Source organism: Vanellus vanellus (genome assembly GCF_965231255.1).
Source record: "Vanellus vanellus genome assembly, chromosome: 9".
NCBI lineage: Eukaryota > Metazoa > Chordata > Aves > Charadriiformes > Charadriidae > Vanellus > Vanellus vanellus.
This window is the reverse complement of record NC_138914.1, coordinates 24,189,275-24,206,991: the sequence shown is the minus strand read 5'-3', so window position 1 is coordinate 24,206,991 and position 17,717 is coordinate 24,189,275. Positions and strand designations below refer to the sequence as shown.

General features: G+C 37.2%; 1 protein-coding gene across 1 annotated transcript in view; it reads right to left on the bottom strand.

The window, feature by feature from the left end:
- The window catches only part of HDAC11 (histone deacetylase 11), a gene marked incomplete at its 5' end in the record, with an annotated part of 54,239 nt that overhangs the window by 13,516 nt on the left and 23,006 nt on the right, over nt 1-17,717 (bottom strand). Inside the window, 5 exons of the mRNA XM_082487937.1 lie at nt 113-189; nt 1,744-1,786; nt 6,815-6,931; nt 13,230-13,330; nt 16,378-16,526. Coding sequence (XP_082344063.1) covers nt 113-189; nt 1,744-1,786; nt 6,815-6,931; nt 13,230-13,330; nt 16,378-16,526 — 487 coding nt within the window. The remainder of the gene's footprint in view (nt 1-112; nt 190-1,743; nt 1,787-6,814; nt 6,932-13,229; nt 13,331-16,377; nt 16,527-17,717) is intronic.

Here is a 17,717-nt window from a genome sequence, read left to right as displayed (position 1 = left end):
GATGGCTTTATTTTCTCCTATTAAGATGCAAAATAGTTCTTATGAATTTATGTGGATTTTTTTTTCCATTTGCACAAATAAAAGAAAATCCTGGTTTAAGAGTACATCTTACCTTTATAGCCAGTGTAATATCTGCATACGCACAAAATCCTCCGCCTTTGTCACTTGAACAGTGATGAAAACCACCCCCTAAAAGTAAAAATGTTGAAGATGTGAAAAGCTAGATACTAAGGAGTATAAATGGTCTTTGCAAAGAGTCAGAGATCACTTACATGTCAGGCACATTTTTTTCTTTAGCAAAGACAAGCGCCTAAGCTGTCAAACTCCTACCGAGCACCACAAAACAGCTCACGGGGTTTCGGTACACATCTTGTGTGGGGACTACCAGACCACCACGCAAAGGATCTGCAGATACCCAGTTTTAAAGAGAATTGTCTCTTTCATCTAGCAACCACCCTAAGAGTTGAGAAATGTATGTATGTAATACATGGTGGCCCCAAGACACAGCATACTGCTGTAAGAGTTCAGCTCCCCCAGGATGCTGGAGTTGCCCTTGGTTAGTGCATCCCCAGGCAGGATATCCTAATGAAGCCAATTAACATCACGGGACAGGTGGAAGGGACACGTGGAAAGCTCTTTTCTGTGCTGAACACTGGCTCAAAAAAGTAGCAAACCGAGGACTATGGCATTATCCTTATTTGCACATGCGATTGTCTTCTGCAAACACTCAGACCAGAAGAAACTTTAAAAATTCCTCTTTGTTTTACAGAGAATGGAAATTGGAAGTCAAACATCCCTTGTATTCCAAAATAGGGTCTAAGAACATTTTTGTAATTCATTTCATATTTGTAATTCAATTCACACATACTCTTTACAACAAAAAAGTACTTAGACCTTCCCTATATTTTTATATAATAAAACAGAACTTCTTACTGAGAAACCCACTACAAATAACTAAACAAGAAATTTAACAAGCTCACTTTAGAGATCAGTAAACATGACAGGCTTTTGAGTTTGTTTTTAATGTCTATTTAATTTTTAATATCAGATATTCACGTTGTAGAAGATGTGTGTAAGAAATAATGGAAAAATCCCAGAATTTGAGCTCTACGAAAACAACAAGCTAAGTCTTACGTGACAAAATATTGCTACAATAGTTTACTGGTTTTGCATTGCTATTTGCAATGAGCAGGAGAGCAGATTTATATTCACTATATTCTTCATGATTCATTCATTCACGTCTTTTTCGGGATAAACTGCACAGCCAAACCCAGACACTAACTGGTGCAGCCCTGCTCTCCAGCATATCAACCAATCCCTTGATCTGGTATAATATATAACTTAGCTGATTATAAGATCTGTAAAAATTATTTTATAATTTAATGAAAAGAAAGATTTAACTGAAATATTGAAATTCACTCCAAACATCTTTTTCCTTTTTTTTTTTTTCCACACTATTTCAAATCAAATACTTTTCCTTATATATGGTATCATATCTTTATCCAGTTGGGGTTTTTTTCTTGCCAAAAAATATTTTATTTAATTATACAACGGCAGTATGGGTGACAGTACATGAGAAAACAATTCCAGTACTTTTTAAAATTTTTTTCCTTTAGAGTTGATTTTAGTTAAACACAATCCAGTCATTTTCTGTTATTATAAACAGAACACCCATCATGCTAAATGAAAATATGTTAAACACGGTATTTCAAGTATTATTTAACGTACTACATTTGTACTTACCCACATTGATTGCCCAGCCTCTATCAACAGCAAGTTTTCCTGCCTTAAGAAAATTACAGTGAGAACTTCATGAATGAACGAGGCAACAATTTAGCACCCTCTGCTTCCATCCCAAATGCAACTCTCAGCATTCTGACATGCCCATTGAATTTTCGGATGTTTTACCACTGCACGACACTCTGAATCAGATCTCTGGTTACGCACCATACAAAACTATCCTCAGCATCAATAATTGAAAAAATATTTGATGTCTCATGTGCATTTCATTCTCTGGCAGTTCAACAGATCTAAAACTAACTGCGTTTTGCAGAGATGAACACCGACCCCTAGCAGTCAAGTGAAAAAGGGAAAGTACAAGTCTCGGTAAGAGTAAAAAATGAGCAAAAATACCCTAATATCCTTCCCGTTCATGTAAAAATAGGAGGGATGTAAGCTCAAAATCCTGAAAATACAGATTAACATAGTTTCAGCTGAGGGGTGGGACAGAAAAATGCTAGACTACGAAGCGTCCTGTGAATTATTTTTTTTTTTAAATTATATAACATGCATAGTATAGATTACGAATCTTTTTTCCCTCCAGTACGGAAAAATTGTACCTGTATCTCTCCTTTGAACTCAAATGACAATCAGGGAAGTGAAAGTATTGACAGAGAAGACATACACAAGACTTAAATGATGAAATTTCAATTGAAAAACCTGACTTATTTTGGCCAAGAAGAGTCAAACAAGTGTTTAACTGCAGTATTCCTTAAGTGTCACGTTAAAAAAAAATAATATATTACTAGTTTTAATTAAGAACAACCAAAACAGATTATTCCTTTCCATAATCATGGAAAGAACATATTACACATCATATAAGAAAGTAAGTTTGGACAGTTGAGAATTTTTCATCACCAATATAAATATTTGAACAGTTCTAATTTAGTATTAAGAAAACTACTGGGAAGGGTAAACATCATCCTGTTATGAACGCGCTAACTTACACAAATTAGATCTTGAGAAAAAGATTGTAGTTTCTGAACTATAAAACCCATTAAGTCACAGGGAAAGCACATTATCTGTGATTTAGCATACTTCCTAGGGATTCCTCACCAAAAACCAATCTTCCACTATTGCTAAAAAAAATCATTAAAAAAGTACAAACTCAACAGGAATTTTCATGATAAACAAGACCATCAGGAATAGCAGAAGATTGTACTTCTGATTGTACTGTCAAAATGTTATTGTCTGATGAATCAAAACTCTTTTTAAGGTACATGCTTACTTCCCCATAATAAAAAATAGAAAAGGTAAAAAACAACAGCATATGGCACCGAGATCAATCCAAAAGTGACCAGTGATGTCATCCGTATGTCAGGAGGCATGATACAAAGACCTCATAGAGAACTAGTGGCTATCTCTTCTACATGACTACATTTATAATACTGAACACACCTTTATGAATTAAAGATAACACAAGCACACTGAAAAACATCACAAAACTATATATAAAGTATTGTCTAGCAAGAACCACGCTGAAATAGATTTCACACATGCATTCTGACAAGGCCCTCAAGAAATATCAAAGGTAGAATATTAGGAAACTCTAGACTCGGCCCAACTATTTTTCTCTTCTACCATTTCCTTCATTCCTCCCAACTACTTTACAGAAAGACAGCGTGGCTATAATAAGAGAAGACTCTGCATGTTCCTATTTAGACAGAACTTTGCAGACCAAAAACCATCATCTCAATAATCACTACTGACTGCACTCAGAAATACGGCACAGAACAGGGAACTGACCAGGCGTCTGAAGTGACGCTGAAGGACTAATTGGAGACAGAATGGAGCTGCTTCTTCATCTGTGGGTGACAACCAAAAATCTTTAAGCACCTTGAACTATATGAACCATATGAAACCAGAATTCTTTCTCTCTACTACTCTCCAGTCTATAACATTAGGTTTTAAAAACAAAAAAAGAACCCAACCAAACAAAAAAACACCCCACAAAACAAGCAACAAAAAAAAATATCAAACTACCCCCAAATTTCCCAGCAGTCCATTGAAAGCAAGATGACTACACAGATATCACCAAAACTGAATTGATGCTCTCTCCAGCCCCTGCTGGCAAATTGCCTGGAGAAAGCGTTCCAGGTGGTTTGTGCAGGTTTACCTGAGGGAGGTGCACTGTCTTCCACTCCTATCATCTCCACTTGTCCCAGGTAACACCTACCCAGGTAGCACTTTCTGTTATCCAGCCTATTACCATAATCCAATAAATCGAAATATTTATGAGGAACTTAGCATGTTCTTTCCAAACTCGAATCCTAAATTGTCCTTGAGGGTTGGTTTAAGATTTTCAGTAGTTTATCTGGTTTTGTCATGCTTATATGGACTTTTAGGCTTCAACAAGAGCACCAGACATCGCTACCCTGTACAAACACTTCCACATATTTCCTTACCTCGCTGTTCTTTGGCTTTAAATAACACATACATCCAAGAAGACAGAGCAACACAAGAGAATTAAAGTAGAATTAGGAAAGGGGATTTAAGAGCTGAGAACAACAACAGCTGGAGAAACAGCCCAAGGCAGGCAAGATACATACAATTTTTATTCTATGAAAGAAAGCCATTTCCCACTCATAAGCCTGAATTAAAACCAGAATCAGCAACCTGCAATGATACTTAAACATGGTAAATGTCACAAGACTTGCAATCGTCCAAATTATTTAGGAAGAAGCCACAGGCTATTTTTATTTAACAGCTCAAAGCACTAAGCAGCAGTTAACTCACTTCTCAGACAATTTCAGCATCAAGGAGGTGACTTCTTGATCTTTCCCTCTACCACCCCCATGTTCAAAATCTTCCTGGAAATCTTCCTTTGCTACTGCTCTGCTGTGATCACGACTCTCACCTTTTCCTCTGATTACAAATGAGATTTTTCTGAACACACACATATGTAAGTCAATGTATTTTTTGACTACTATGAGTACTTCACAGAACCATGAAGAGTTCCATTATGCAAACACTGCATTCCCCATTATAAATAATAAAATGCACCAGTTTGCAACACAGTTCAAACCTACACTCAAACTTTCTGAAGAGCTCCAGACATTCAGACATCTATGACCAGCGTTTTGATATTACAAAGGGAGTCAAGATGACACGCTTAAAACAAATCGCACTGTTAGAAGACCAACCACAAAGTATCCAGTCCATTCCATTCCTTTCTCTACTACCTTTCGGTAACAAAAAATAACAACTGGCACGGTTCATTTTACATGCACACTTGCAAATCCAGCTGGATGAGACACAGATTTAACAAGAGGACTAAAATACTGAAAGAAATTGCCATTTTTCTTCCAATAAAGAATAAGGCATTGAGTAGTTCTATCATTAAAAAGGTAATCACAACAGAAAAGCAGGATATTTCATCTTGCCTTAAAAATCTGCTAAGAGCTGGCTCTCTACTTTCATTTCACATAGTAAAACCCCAGAGGGCTGAAAGTTAATAGTGTCCAGATCCACTTCAATCACACACAAATGATAGTAGCAACAGTTAATCTCACTTCAGCCCCATGAAATTAAAGAAAACTTGGAGAACTGCTTTAATTTTTGGCCTGGCTTACATCATTCTCACAGGTCAGACTCAAACAGATTCAACCTTTTTCCAATGTTACTGAAAACTGTACTGCACTGCTTTTTATGTACTAGTCACAGAAAAGCTCCTTATATTATTTATGTTTTTAATGAATTCTTGATACATTCACAAAGGTAAGCATTTAAAAATAAGAAACCTTGATTCCAGTGCACAGATTACTAAGTACCCACATTTCTGTAAACAGAAATGGCAAGCTACCTACAAGCCTGTTTCTGAAAATAATGCTATTACTTTATCATTCATTTATGGCTTCCCAGTCTCGCTCACCTTTAATACCTAGTGGTTGCAATAAATCGTAGTCTCATATCTGGCACAGACGTACCCTGAAAGGCTTGCCAGACCACAGAATAGTGTTCTTCAATAACTGGCTTCAAAGAGACACAGAAAAAGCAATATGGACTTCTATCCTTTTCACATGCACCCATCATAACAGCAACCTTCAAGAAGAGTAGCTAAAATGCAAAGATCTATTTGTACCATAATATTAATGATTTCAGATAGGATTATTTGTCTTCCATTTATGTAACTGCTACAGCTCAGTGCCTGCGAAGAGAGATGGGGACTGCCACTATCTTCTCCCAGCACCATGCTGTACAGTTTCTGAACTCTAGCTCTAATATGACAAGGAATGGTAAAAAGGGCAGCAAAGGTCCCATTAGTTACCAGTTTACAATTACATAGGCATCTTTTTCTCAATACATGGTTTAAATAACTCATCCCTGGCCCCAGCTATTAACTGCTTTCTTACCTCCTACTCCTTCAACATCTCTAACAGTGATTCTCAGGCAAAATTACACATCTGGTAACACTTCTACAGCTCTTCTGACCAGAGCACTCATTTAACTAATTAGTAAACAATTCTGTTGAGGTGAAACAGTCTACAACTCACTTGAGTTCCACTGAGCTGTTTATGTAGTATTTACAATAGAAGAAGTAGATAAACTAACCATTAAAATGGGCAAGGTGATACTTAAATTTAAAGACTTATCTAGCCGCAAGAGCAACCAAACCATGCATCTATTCCCATACAGCACCAAGGCTGTTTGGTAAATTTGTGCTTTAAAAATAGTTTCTCTATTATCAATTTTGAAACCTCCCATTCCTAGAATTAGTCAGTATTTGAACTATATTCAAAAACTAATTGAGACTCTGTACGTGCTAGAAGTCGTGCCGTATCTATCATAACTTGCCCAGGCTGTCCTCTATTGTCTCTTCTGCTTCTACAAATTATGGACCAGAAAATTAGGTATGTCCTTCACCTTGGTAGTTGCTAACAAGCAGCAAATTTTGCTCATGTTTAGGACCGTGCAGTAACTCATTCCCTCTACAGGCCTCGCGCCTTTGAGTTATACAAAATATTACAGCTCACAGGTTTATAGTGTTTTGATCAACAAGTTTAGATATGATAAAAATGAATCAGGAGCACCTTACCATTATTGTTCCTCCTGTCTGGGTTCGTAGAGGTTTCAAAACTTTTCTCTGAACAACAAAATTGGGAAGAAAGGCAACTGGTGGAATTTCCGTGATTGTAGCCACAACAAATGACCACTACAAGGGGGGAAAAAACAAGTTCCAATTAATGTAGACTGTCTTAATGATGACATTTAGATCTCTCATCAGTTGCTATTTACTGAAAAGGAGCTCACAGGTCCTCAGCAAGATTTTTAATATTTTTAGATGGCGATGACCACAACAGTCCTTATTATTAACCTCCAAATAGGTTCGTCCTCAGGTTGTTAATTATGAGAATCACCACTTCCAATCACCATCAGTAGGGTTTTCAGATTTTAGTATCAAATGGTAGTAAATCTGCAATATTTCAGCAAGCTAGTACTTCAGAATATCTAATATCCCTGGGATTGGGTGGCAGAATTGTAGAATGTCCTTCAGCAGTATTAATAGCAAGCTACACTTGATATATTGTTCAAACCTAAAATATCTTTTCCCGTGTCAAGTCAAGAGTATATACCAAGGAGAAAGGAAAAATAAACAAACAGACAACTCAACTAAGAAGTTCAAATACTTAAGTGAACACAGAGTGCAAATTTTAGCATGGAAAACTGATTAAAATTTATTTAGCATATTAAACGCTGCTGGAACATGTTTCAAGGAAATGTTTTGTTAAAGAGTCACATCATCAAGAATATGATTTGAAGGTTAGAACACAAAATATTTGCAATATGTAAATGCTTTTTTGCAAATACATATAGATTACTTCAAAGAACTTCTAACATTGCTACGAGTGATAACACTTCTAAATATATTTCAAAGCATTAGTCACAAGCAAGAATAGACCTCTTCATCCCATACTAAAACATTCAGGTACTGAGAATTATGAATTTGACACCCTGTACAAAGATTCTGAATAGATCCTATTTTCTTCAACATTAGGAAATTTTACTAGATTCAGTACATTTGTTGCCTGATTACTGTTAGCTGTCTGTTTACAAATGACAGGAGGTACAACTGGTCAGTTTTAACAGAAGATAATCACATGCCAATTTCAGGGTCCTCAGATATTCAAAAAAAGCTTAAACTACATTGGTTTTCCAGTTATCAATGTTTCTACTACAAAGTACCATTGGGTGGAGTGGAGGGGTGGCATTATTCATAAAGCTCTTACATACTAACTATATTTTGTCAGCTCTTCATTTTAAGCTCTTACTACTTTTATATCTGTAAGACATTTTTCTGTTACCATACTATCAGCTCTCCATCCTTAAATAGCTTTAATTATTTTGTAGTACAGTCAATCTTGATAAAGTCCTTTTGCAAGATATTTTAGCTTTTAAACAAGCATAATGTAAAAAACTAGATTTAATCCTGTTGCTGTAAAATGGAAATTAAAAGGTCATATTTGGGTAAAATACATTTTGATCTCAAATGTGAACGACGACCACAAAATTTCAGAAAGTTTTAACACAGTTCAAAAAAGTTAATCTCAATGGGAAGAGAGATTATTTATTAAAATTTTAATCTTTAGTCGGAGCAATAAAGAAAATCAACACATACACTGCTGCAAGTTTAAGTGAATGCAAGAAATCCATACAAGGTACGAGTAAAGAGAAAGCAAAGCTTTCTACATGCAGCTGAGTACCTGTACAGAACAGCGCCAAGCCCAAAGACATTCACTGCTTCAGCCTTAGTCCTTTACTGTGTTTGAGTAATTCCTGCTATACGGGAAAAAAGCCCTTGGACTGTGAGGAAAGTCTGAGTTCAAGAATGCAGCTACAAACTAAGGAAAATGCTTCTCAAAAAACACTGCTATAATAACTGAGAAATATGTTGCCTCAAACTGTGGACAGATTTGTGCTTTTTTTCTTCAATGTGTTAATTTTGTTTTCTTCAATGTGTTAATTTTGTTTTCCAACATTTCCTGCAATAAATTCTCAGAACAGCTACGTATATGCTTGAAAGGAGAAATCAGGAGGAATTGGTTTTATATAATTGTATACGTCTTCATGTTGCAAAAATAAAAAATTGTTTTGAATAGATGAGGACTACATTAATTACATTTTCCAGGCTGTCAGTTGGCTTCCATAACACAAGGCTTCACACACATTAGTTTTCTTTGATAGAGAACAAGCCCTTCAAATTTTGGGGGTTTTGTTTAAAAATATCACTACTTTTTGCATTCAAATTGCATAGATCAGAATAGTATCAGTTACTAGTTCTTTCAGTAGATACTTGCTCTCACTCAGCCATCACCAAATTACTGATGCTCTAGTAAAGTTCTGTAGACATGTAATTACGTAACTTAACAGAAATTAAACCTCAGACTGCATTCAGGGAAGAGTAATGGTCATATACAAACACTATTCATTAACAAGACTTCACTTATTCTTTTTAGTTATCAACTGCATTTAACTCTTTATTTCTATTGCTAATATCATAAGATTTTTTAAGTGATATACCTTGCTATGTTTCAGATAAATAATTCCATGCATGAATCTAAGTTTCAACTTAAAAAAAAAATAAATAAAAAAAAAAATCACTCCCTGTTTTCTTAAAAGGTTAACCTTTAGCCAATTATATTTTCCTTTAATTCATGCCTCCTACCAAATTAACTGCTAGGCAGTATCATTAAATGTGGCTACAGTGTAACACTATACCAATACGTTACATCCAAAAAACCCCAAAATCAAAATGAGACAAACACAAAAACCAAAACACCACCACAACCAACTTCAAGAGTTCTTCGTTTTCCTTGCTTACGCCCAGACTCCATAACAACATATCCACTTAATGAGGATATACTTGCAGGACTTTACTTATAAAGTATTATTACCATTAACTTTAATTCCTTAACTATAAAAACTCTTCTTAGTAAGGTTAAATGACTCTACAAATTATTTTGAATTACTAGTGTTCAAGGACTAAAAGTTAAACTGAAAAACTAATATTGGGAAGATAAAGCTAAAGTACCTGCTTTTATGCTGATACATCCTGGATTAATACAAACAGCACATTAATGATCAAAGCCAACCTCTGATGTACTGCCTTTTATGTTATGCATTCATTGCATTCCAGCATTTTAAATAGCCAACAACACGTGATTTTTTTTTTTTAATATGCAATTTTGTTCTTTAATATCTAAATTTAAACTGTGTTTAAATCTTTGATAAGTCCCTGGAGCTAGTGCCAGCTTCAAGGGAAAATTCACACTTTCCAACATCAAGCAACTAACGTGATTTTTTTATTTAGAGACTTGCCTGGGACAAAGCTATTTGGGTCCACCTTCAAAAGATAAAGAAAGTATGTTTTTAGCTTGAATTAACATAAGATAAAATCATAAAGGAGAGTAGGAAGCTTGTAATTGTCACAAGAGTTTTCAGGTCAAGTTATGAATGCACTATTATCATCAGAATTAGAGGCCCCACTGGTAGAAACCGATGACAGGCAGCTGACTCTCCCAAGAAAACCGACCAGCCAAAACCCAATTTTGGTGCATCAGTCACCAACCAATGAGTTGGAAATATTAAAAGGAAAGAAACGAATCACTGTTAGCCAAATGCTACCTTATCCTTAAGAGGTCTCCTAGTTGCTTTAGCTGCAAAGAACGCCCTACAGCATTTGCACAGCAGTGTAAATATTGAAACCTGTCAGCCCTTGTTCCCCATGACCTAGTATTCTTCTTCAGTGTTTTCTCCAAACGTACTCAAATATCATTACCTTTAAAATAACATTTCTGTATATTCCTACAGACCTTTACCTGACACATTAACATTCACAAGAAAATTTAGATAAAAGGGATCAAATCCATTTATCTGCTCTCATTACCTTCTGAACTAACATTTTACAGCAAACTACCACTCGCCTTCATAAATTTTTCACCAATGAAGTTTGAAAAAATTGAGCAAGGAGAAAAACCAATGTAGTCAGCAAAGAGAGACAATGGATGACAGCACAAGAACTGCATGAACCCAGGAACTGGATAGGGGACTTCTGGACAGCACTTCTGAAGGTGCCCATTTTACCCAAACCAAACCCACTTGTTTTCAGCTGCCAAGTCACCTATGGTAGCTAACAGAATCACAGACTGGTAGAGGTTGGAACAGACCTCTGGAGATCATCTAGTCCAACCCCCTGCCAAAACAGGGTCACCCACACCAGGTTGCACATGATCATGTCCAGGTGAGTTTTGAAGATCTCCAGAGAAGGAGACTCCGCAGCCTCTCTGGGCAGCCTGTGCCAGCGCTCTGCCACCCTCACAGGAAAGAAGTTTTTCCCTCATGTTGAGGTGGAACTTCCTGTGTTCCAGTTTGTGCCCGTTGCCCCTTGTCCTGTCGCTGGGCACCAGTGGAAAGAGTCTGGCCCCATCCTCTCGCCACCATCACTTGCCATTCATTACTTTACTAACACTAGAAAAAGTGGAAAAGTAAGTGGAAAAGTACTGCAAGCAAATTATCCAAAATCCAGTCATTACCTTAGAGATCTAAATTCCTCAAAGAAATAACTGACAGGGAATCACCTCAATTCAAAAAGCCAAATTTTGTAGTCAGGACTAGTCTTACCTGAGGCAGGGAAACAGAGAGACCCTTCCTTCCAACACAGAACTGATTTCCAGTACTTTTTCATCTACTTTGTGTATACCATTTTGTTTCTCTTCAACCAGCCCCCAGCCAGCTTCTTCAGCTGCTGCTAAGATACCAAACACCACCTCTTCTTGTGTATGGGATTTCCTACCAAATTCGTGCTCAAATTTTAAAAGAAGAATAGTCAAGTGATCCATCATTTTAAGAGACGTAGGCATTCCCAGGAACGAAGCACCTTTGTAGTCTTCAGAGCTGATCTAACATAAAACTATGCTGTGTATTGATAGATCTGTATTGGTCCGGATTTTTTTTAAAAAAAAACAAACCAAACAGCACAGCAGACTTTTTGGATAAGGCAATACAGAGTGACTTTTCATGTCTAGCCACGTTATTTTTCATTTACAACTAAGCACTTTTACCTTCGCTGCTTGGCAGAAATTTGCTGGCATGACCAATACAACATCTTCCAGTTTCTACAGTTACAAGAAATATCCTCTCAAGACAAGGGGAACGAGAGATACACAGTTAATCACATCTGAATGCACACAACAGTACTGGTTTTGAACACCAAGACACAAGTTATACAGACAGTTCCCTGTGAAGCCATCCTGTAGGTACTAAAAATATTCTCCAAACTGAGCTATGCACGTTACACCCTGCTTCAAAGAAGTGATTCAGTAAAAAGAGGTGGGTGGTTCTGTGGAATTAAAAGCTCAATATCAAGAATAGCTGCAATAAGAGCAAATCTAATGATGTATGAAATTGCATGTAACTTTATAGCACAGAATGAAGAAGCATAAGAGAACTCAGAAAAGGAGTGAAAAAAGTTCACACAAATAATAGATTCCTTACACAGAAAAATAAAACATTCCAGAAACAGCAATACAAGGACTCTTTCACCGTGGAAGGACAAAGATGACTCAAAATAACTTCTTTTGAATTATGAAATGGAAGATTATTTCTCATATAAATCCATTCTCTGCCCTCCAAGTAAAGAGTTGCAAAATAAAAGCAATGTCACCTGCGCCCATCTACTATCCAATTCCACCTACAGATGACTGAATCTATTCAGAAACAGAGATCTCGCATGTTTATGTTTTAAAGCCAGACTGAAGCTTAACAAATGGATTTCTCGTTTAAAAATACCCAATGAATGTACTTTACCCCCTGTGAATATGTAACCCTGTATGAGCGGGTATTGGAAACCTTCACACACAGACAACATGCAAGGTTATGCCCCTACACTGATCTTTCAACTCTTTCCATATTCCACCGGCACAGGCAATGTCTAAGCATGAAGCCAGTACTTTCTCCCACAAGAGAATCACTATGCAGCTGCTCTTTTGAGATTACATAAAACCCAAACCCATAAAGCAACCCTTGCATTAAAAAACATCCTATAAAGTACTCCATTTTAGTGGTCTCCAATGTATTTTCAATTTCAGAACTGTATTTTACTAGCGTAAATCAAAACTTACACTTTTGAAGACTAAAACCCTAGTACTAAGGAGAATATTACTTACATCTCAAGCATTAAAGTTTTCCTTATGTTCATTTAACTTTCCTGAAATATCATTTCAGGTCACCTATATAACATGGTAGACCCTCTTTCCCCTCCACCCCTCCATAGTGTGTATTGCCTACTATTTCTACGTTCTTCTTTCAGTATTCTCAAGGACAAAGTTACAAATGTTATCAAAATATACAGTTCTATAACCTGTAAAAGTTGATTCTATAACCCTAGGATATTTGTCACCTTTGACACTAATTTTTGATAGTTTGCTTGAAAAACACATTAATAAGTACAGCACCTTTAATTTATTAAGGTAGCGCCTTGTGTGAACAACCAAGAGATCTTCATCAGTGGCTTCCCGTGCCTGTACAATCAAGTCATCTGCAATTAGTTTTTCTTCTGAAACAGGAGAGAAATAACAATTGGCATTGTATACCATTGCTTAACGTCCCATATTCCTATCCTGCTAAAGAAGCTACTTTGACCTTTACGTGATAACTTCATCTGTAATTCAAATCACTGAAACAACTTTTGTTTGCTTGGTGTTTACAAATTTTCCAAATACATTCCCTCTATCCGTGTAAGCTATTAAGTTAGTGTGTATATGATAAATATTGTTTACATAAGGTTTTCAGAGTGTAATCATGGTAAAATCTTGTTTAAACTAAAAAGAAGAGACATGTAGTGACAGAGGATGGACAGACACAAAAGAATCTTTACAGTCTAGGGCTCAATACACTGGGGAAATCTTGGTGCTCATACCACCAAATATTCACCACTAACATATTTTAAGAAATTCCACATTTGATACTAGTACTTAATTGCCTAAATCAGAGGGGAATAAAAAAGAAAAAAATGGATGTTTATGGAAGCAAACACTTATGCTTAATTAGAATATTTCTGTCACACCGCCACCTCCATTTAATTTTAAAAAATACCAACCAGCAGCTATTAATTCTTCCCCTTAGAGACCAAAAGATAATTCATTTAAAAACCTAGTTTTATAAGAGCAAGTTACAAAATATCACCCCCAGATTTCACAATATGATCAAAGATTATACATTCGAATGCATACATCTGGATATACTTGCCACAAAGTTCAAGTTAGGGTCAACTAAAAAATGCAAGCCATGCAGGAAAACAGTGTTGCTTTGCATATGATCACTACAAACAACAAATATAAGGCAGAGAAGTTTTGATATTTAATCGCTGCATGGCTACAGTCTGACTGCACCTTCTCTCCACTTTATACTTGGAGGAGGAAGAAAACAACTCACAAATGTGAGAGGTTTTGTTCTGAAGTGTTATACAAGAACAGCACCTGCAACAATATTTGTTTTGGCAAGCTCGTGTTTCTCCTGACTGAGGTTTGAGAACCCTTTCATTCATTCATTGGTGTCAGACAGAAAGCCAAACTGCTAACAGTTTCATTCTTGAGGAAGAAGGTAAGCGTAGAAAGATTTTCACTGGTCATTTTCTAGAAGATGACCAGGAACAGTGTAGGTCAGCTGTTGGCAGGAGCTGCTACCCAGCCAGAGAAAACCAGGAGAGCCCGGGGGTATCCTATGGCTTCTTTCTCCTTTACAAAGCAAGGAGAGTAAAGTGGTTGAGAAAACCAATTCTCGGGGAAAGACTAAGAAAGAACGGACACTTCACAGAGAAAAAGGCTAGAGGAAAAGACTTTACACAGAGAAATAGCAGAAAGACAAAAGTTTTGATTAATTAAGAAAATGGTCATGGAACCCAAGACTTAATTATTTAAGGTCATTAGAACGAAGATCCAAAACTCAGCAAGTAAATGGAGCATTAAAATTCATTTAACCAAGGTTAAATGAATACCAGGCAGCCTAAAGTCAGAAGGGCAATACTTAATTGCAAAAGTTCATCAGTTGAAGAGGTCATTAGGATCACATACACGGGAGAGGCCTGGCTGTCAAACAACCTTTGTCTTGTCAAGAGAAAAAGCTTTTTTTTTTTTTTTAATCTTGATGAACAAGCTTAAGCTTTAGATGAAGAGATGCCAAGATTTTATAGGCACTGATCCTAACTTTGGTTCTTCTGTTTCTTATCCTTAATGTATTTCTGCTTATATCTTCCAATTTGTTTAAACAGCAATAGTGAGCACCATCACAAAAAGTTCTGCCTGTCACCAGGGGCATCTCAAAGCTCTTCCAAAGCATTATCAGAATAATATCATGAGCCTGATAAAAAATAGATTGATACCAGCTGCGATCATCTTGCAGCCTGAAAACTAAGTTACACCCCGCAGCAAGGCAGTCATTAACACCTGTAGTTTCCCAAGCCATGAGGAATGCCGCAGTTCTTGCCACACCAGGTGTAAAGCAATGGCAGCACAAGGCTATAGAAGTTATACACTGTGCTCCCTAACTGCAAGTCAGGCCTTGCAAACCAAACCACTTGTAAGCTTGCAGCTAATGCTGGAAGGATTTTCCATTCATTGCTACAAAACTGAAGGCTGCGTTCTGTTTTAGATCCAGGCTTGGGCCTCAAAAGAAAGAAGAAACTGGAACCACAAACAGCAGCTACCCTCAAGAGGAAACTTAAAGGAAATCTTGTTTTCATACATTAATGTAGAACTGAAAGAAAGTGTTTGAATCACTAAAAATCTGTTGAGTATGAAAACACGGCACACTGAGCTACATCCGCAAGGCTCCAGTATTCTGCACCTAACGCAGGCTAGGCTGAAAGTCAGGATTTGGGTGCTCACTTCAGAGGTGGAAACAGTTCTCAAATATCCCACGTGAATGTTTGTTGTAAAGGCCAAGCAATGCAATTCTGCTCACTTCATGCTTTCATTCAAATCGCAAAGACCAGAAATATTTCAAGATGGGCTAAGATCGCTATGCTCACATTTCTCTTCACTCCTTTTTACTCACAGTCTTGTAAAGCTCTGGGCCAGAGTGAAATGAACCAAACTAGTTACTCTGACTGGTATTATTCATGCCTCTGGGGAGAGCAGATCATGTAATGAGCTTGAATTTTCAATTATATTTCAGGAGTTTCACTCTGCACAGACACCATGACTGAGCTGAAACCAAAACTGTGGGTTTACTTAGCAGAGTGGGCTAGAACATACATTTTCAAAGGACTGTGGATCAAACCTTTGTATTAAAAAATTCCTATCGTAGGATGTTTGCTCTAACATTACAATTTCATCTATTAAATACTTCACAGGCAAGATCTTCAACAATACATAACACACGACATTCAACCCACCTCAGAAATCCTACAATCACTTTAACTTGCCAAGATTCAAGTCTGCAAATATGTAAGAATACTAAAGCACTCCAAATATGATTAAAGAGCAATGAAGATGTACAGTCACTATTTTATCGGCAATTACTAACGTAAATCTGCAATAACTACATAATTTCCTCTAGCTTTTGTGCAAATGCTGGTCTAAGAGGTACCTTCTGTTATTTTACCTTTCAAGAAATTGATTACTTTTCCCCATTTCCCTGCATCAAATGGATGCAGTTTCTCAAGTCCCATGAATGTGATGTTGTAGTCTGGAGAATATACGATAGGCCAGCATGCTGAGGGCGCATCCTCATACAACTCGGTTCTGTGAGGCCTTGAAAAGCAAAAAACGTTAAACAAGTCACCATTTTCAGCAACTATTTACAAAGTGAAATGTTTTTCACTAAAAAATACCAAATTAGAGTCCTTATTAATACCAACTTCACATTAGGAACAATCCCTGAAGATGCTATTTCCCGTGGTCACCAAAGGAAACACTTGGTTGTTTAACTGCTCTTCAGCAGCGGGGTCTGGGAGATCCCTCACATCCTTCATTTCCAACCAGAACAGAACTAACCAGCAGCGGGGAAAAAAAGAGTAACTGAAGAATGCACATTAATGAATTATGTCTATGAAGTTCGTTACAGACATTAGTTAAGGGAAATATTTGCTTCTCTCCCCTCGTCTTCCCAAGTGCATCAAGCAGCACCTCTGTCTCAGAAAGTGCATCCCCTTTTTACAGGCAACATAACCTTAAACAAATTATCTTACTAGACTCACATTTTAATGTCTGTATCAAAACACAAATTGAAAAAAAAATGAAACCAAACCACACTGCTCCTGCACATGATGCTTACAAGGTTGGCAAGATTAGTAGGATCCCTTCCTCGGAGCTACAGATTATTTTGTTCAGCAAAGTTCAGCCCAGCAAAAGTAAAGAGGCTTGGGTTTGTATCTGTGTAGCATACGACCACAGGTCATGCTCTCAACTCTAGACCTCATGCCTGTAATTCTTAACTAATATTTTCCTTTACTCTCCCTCCAAATTCTTGTATTCTCCAAAACTCAGTGGCACAGCCAGCTCAGAGCACTCCTTCACAACCCGCTCAAAGAATAGGCAGGCAATGCTGTGCTCTGCGTTACAAACACACATGTGGGGTATTTGGTGGCCACCTGCATGCACACATGGGTCAACAGCCAGGCCAAACCCGAGAGGTGACTCTGTGTTCACACCCAGCTGTGGTCTCCCTTCTCTGCCCCAAACCCCAGGATACTGAGTTAAGCTGAGACCTCTCTGGCTCCCTGAAATTTAGCTGAACTTTGCAGAAGTCTTTGCAACTTACTGAGGGAGACAGAACGGTCTTTTGTCAGGTGAACAATACAAACAGAAACACCCTTATTTCCAGCCTAAATATGCTCAAAAATACCCTTTTAAAATCCAGTTAAAAACAAAACAAAAAAGCCAAACAGTAAAACAATGGAGGTTTTTCACCAGCGCCTGCAGTCCGGCCCCACACACCGCCCA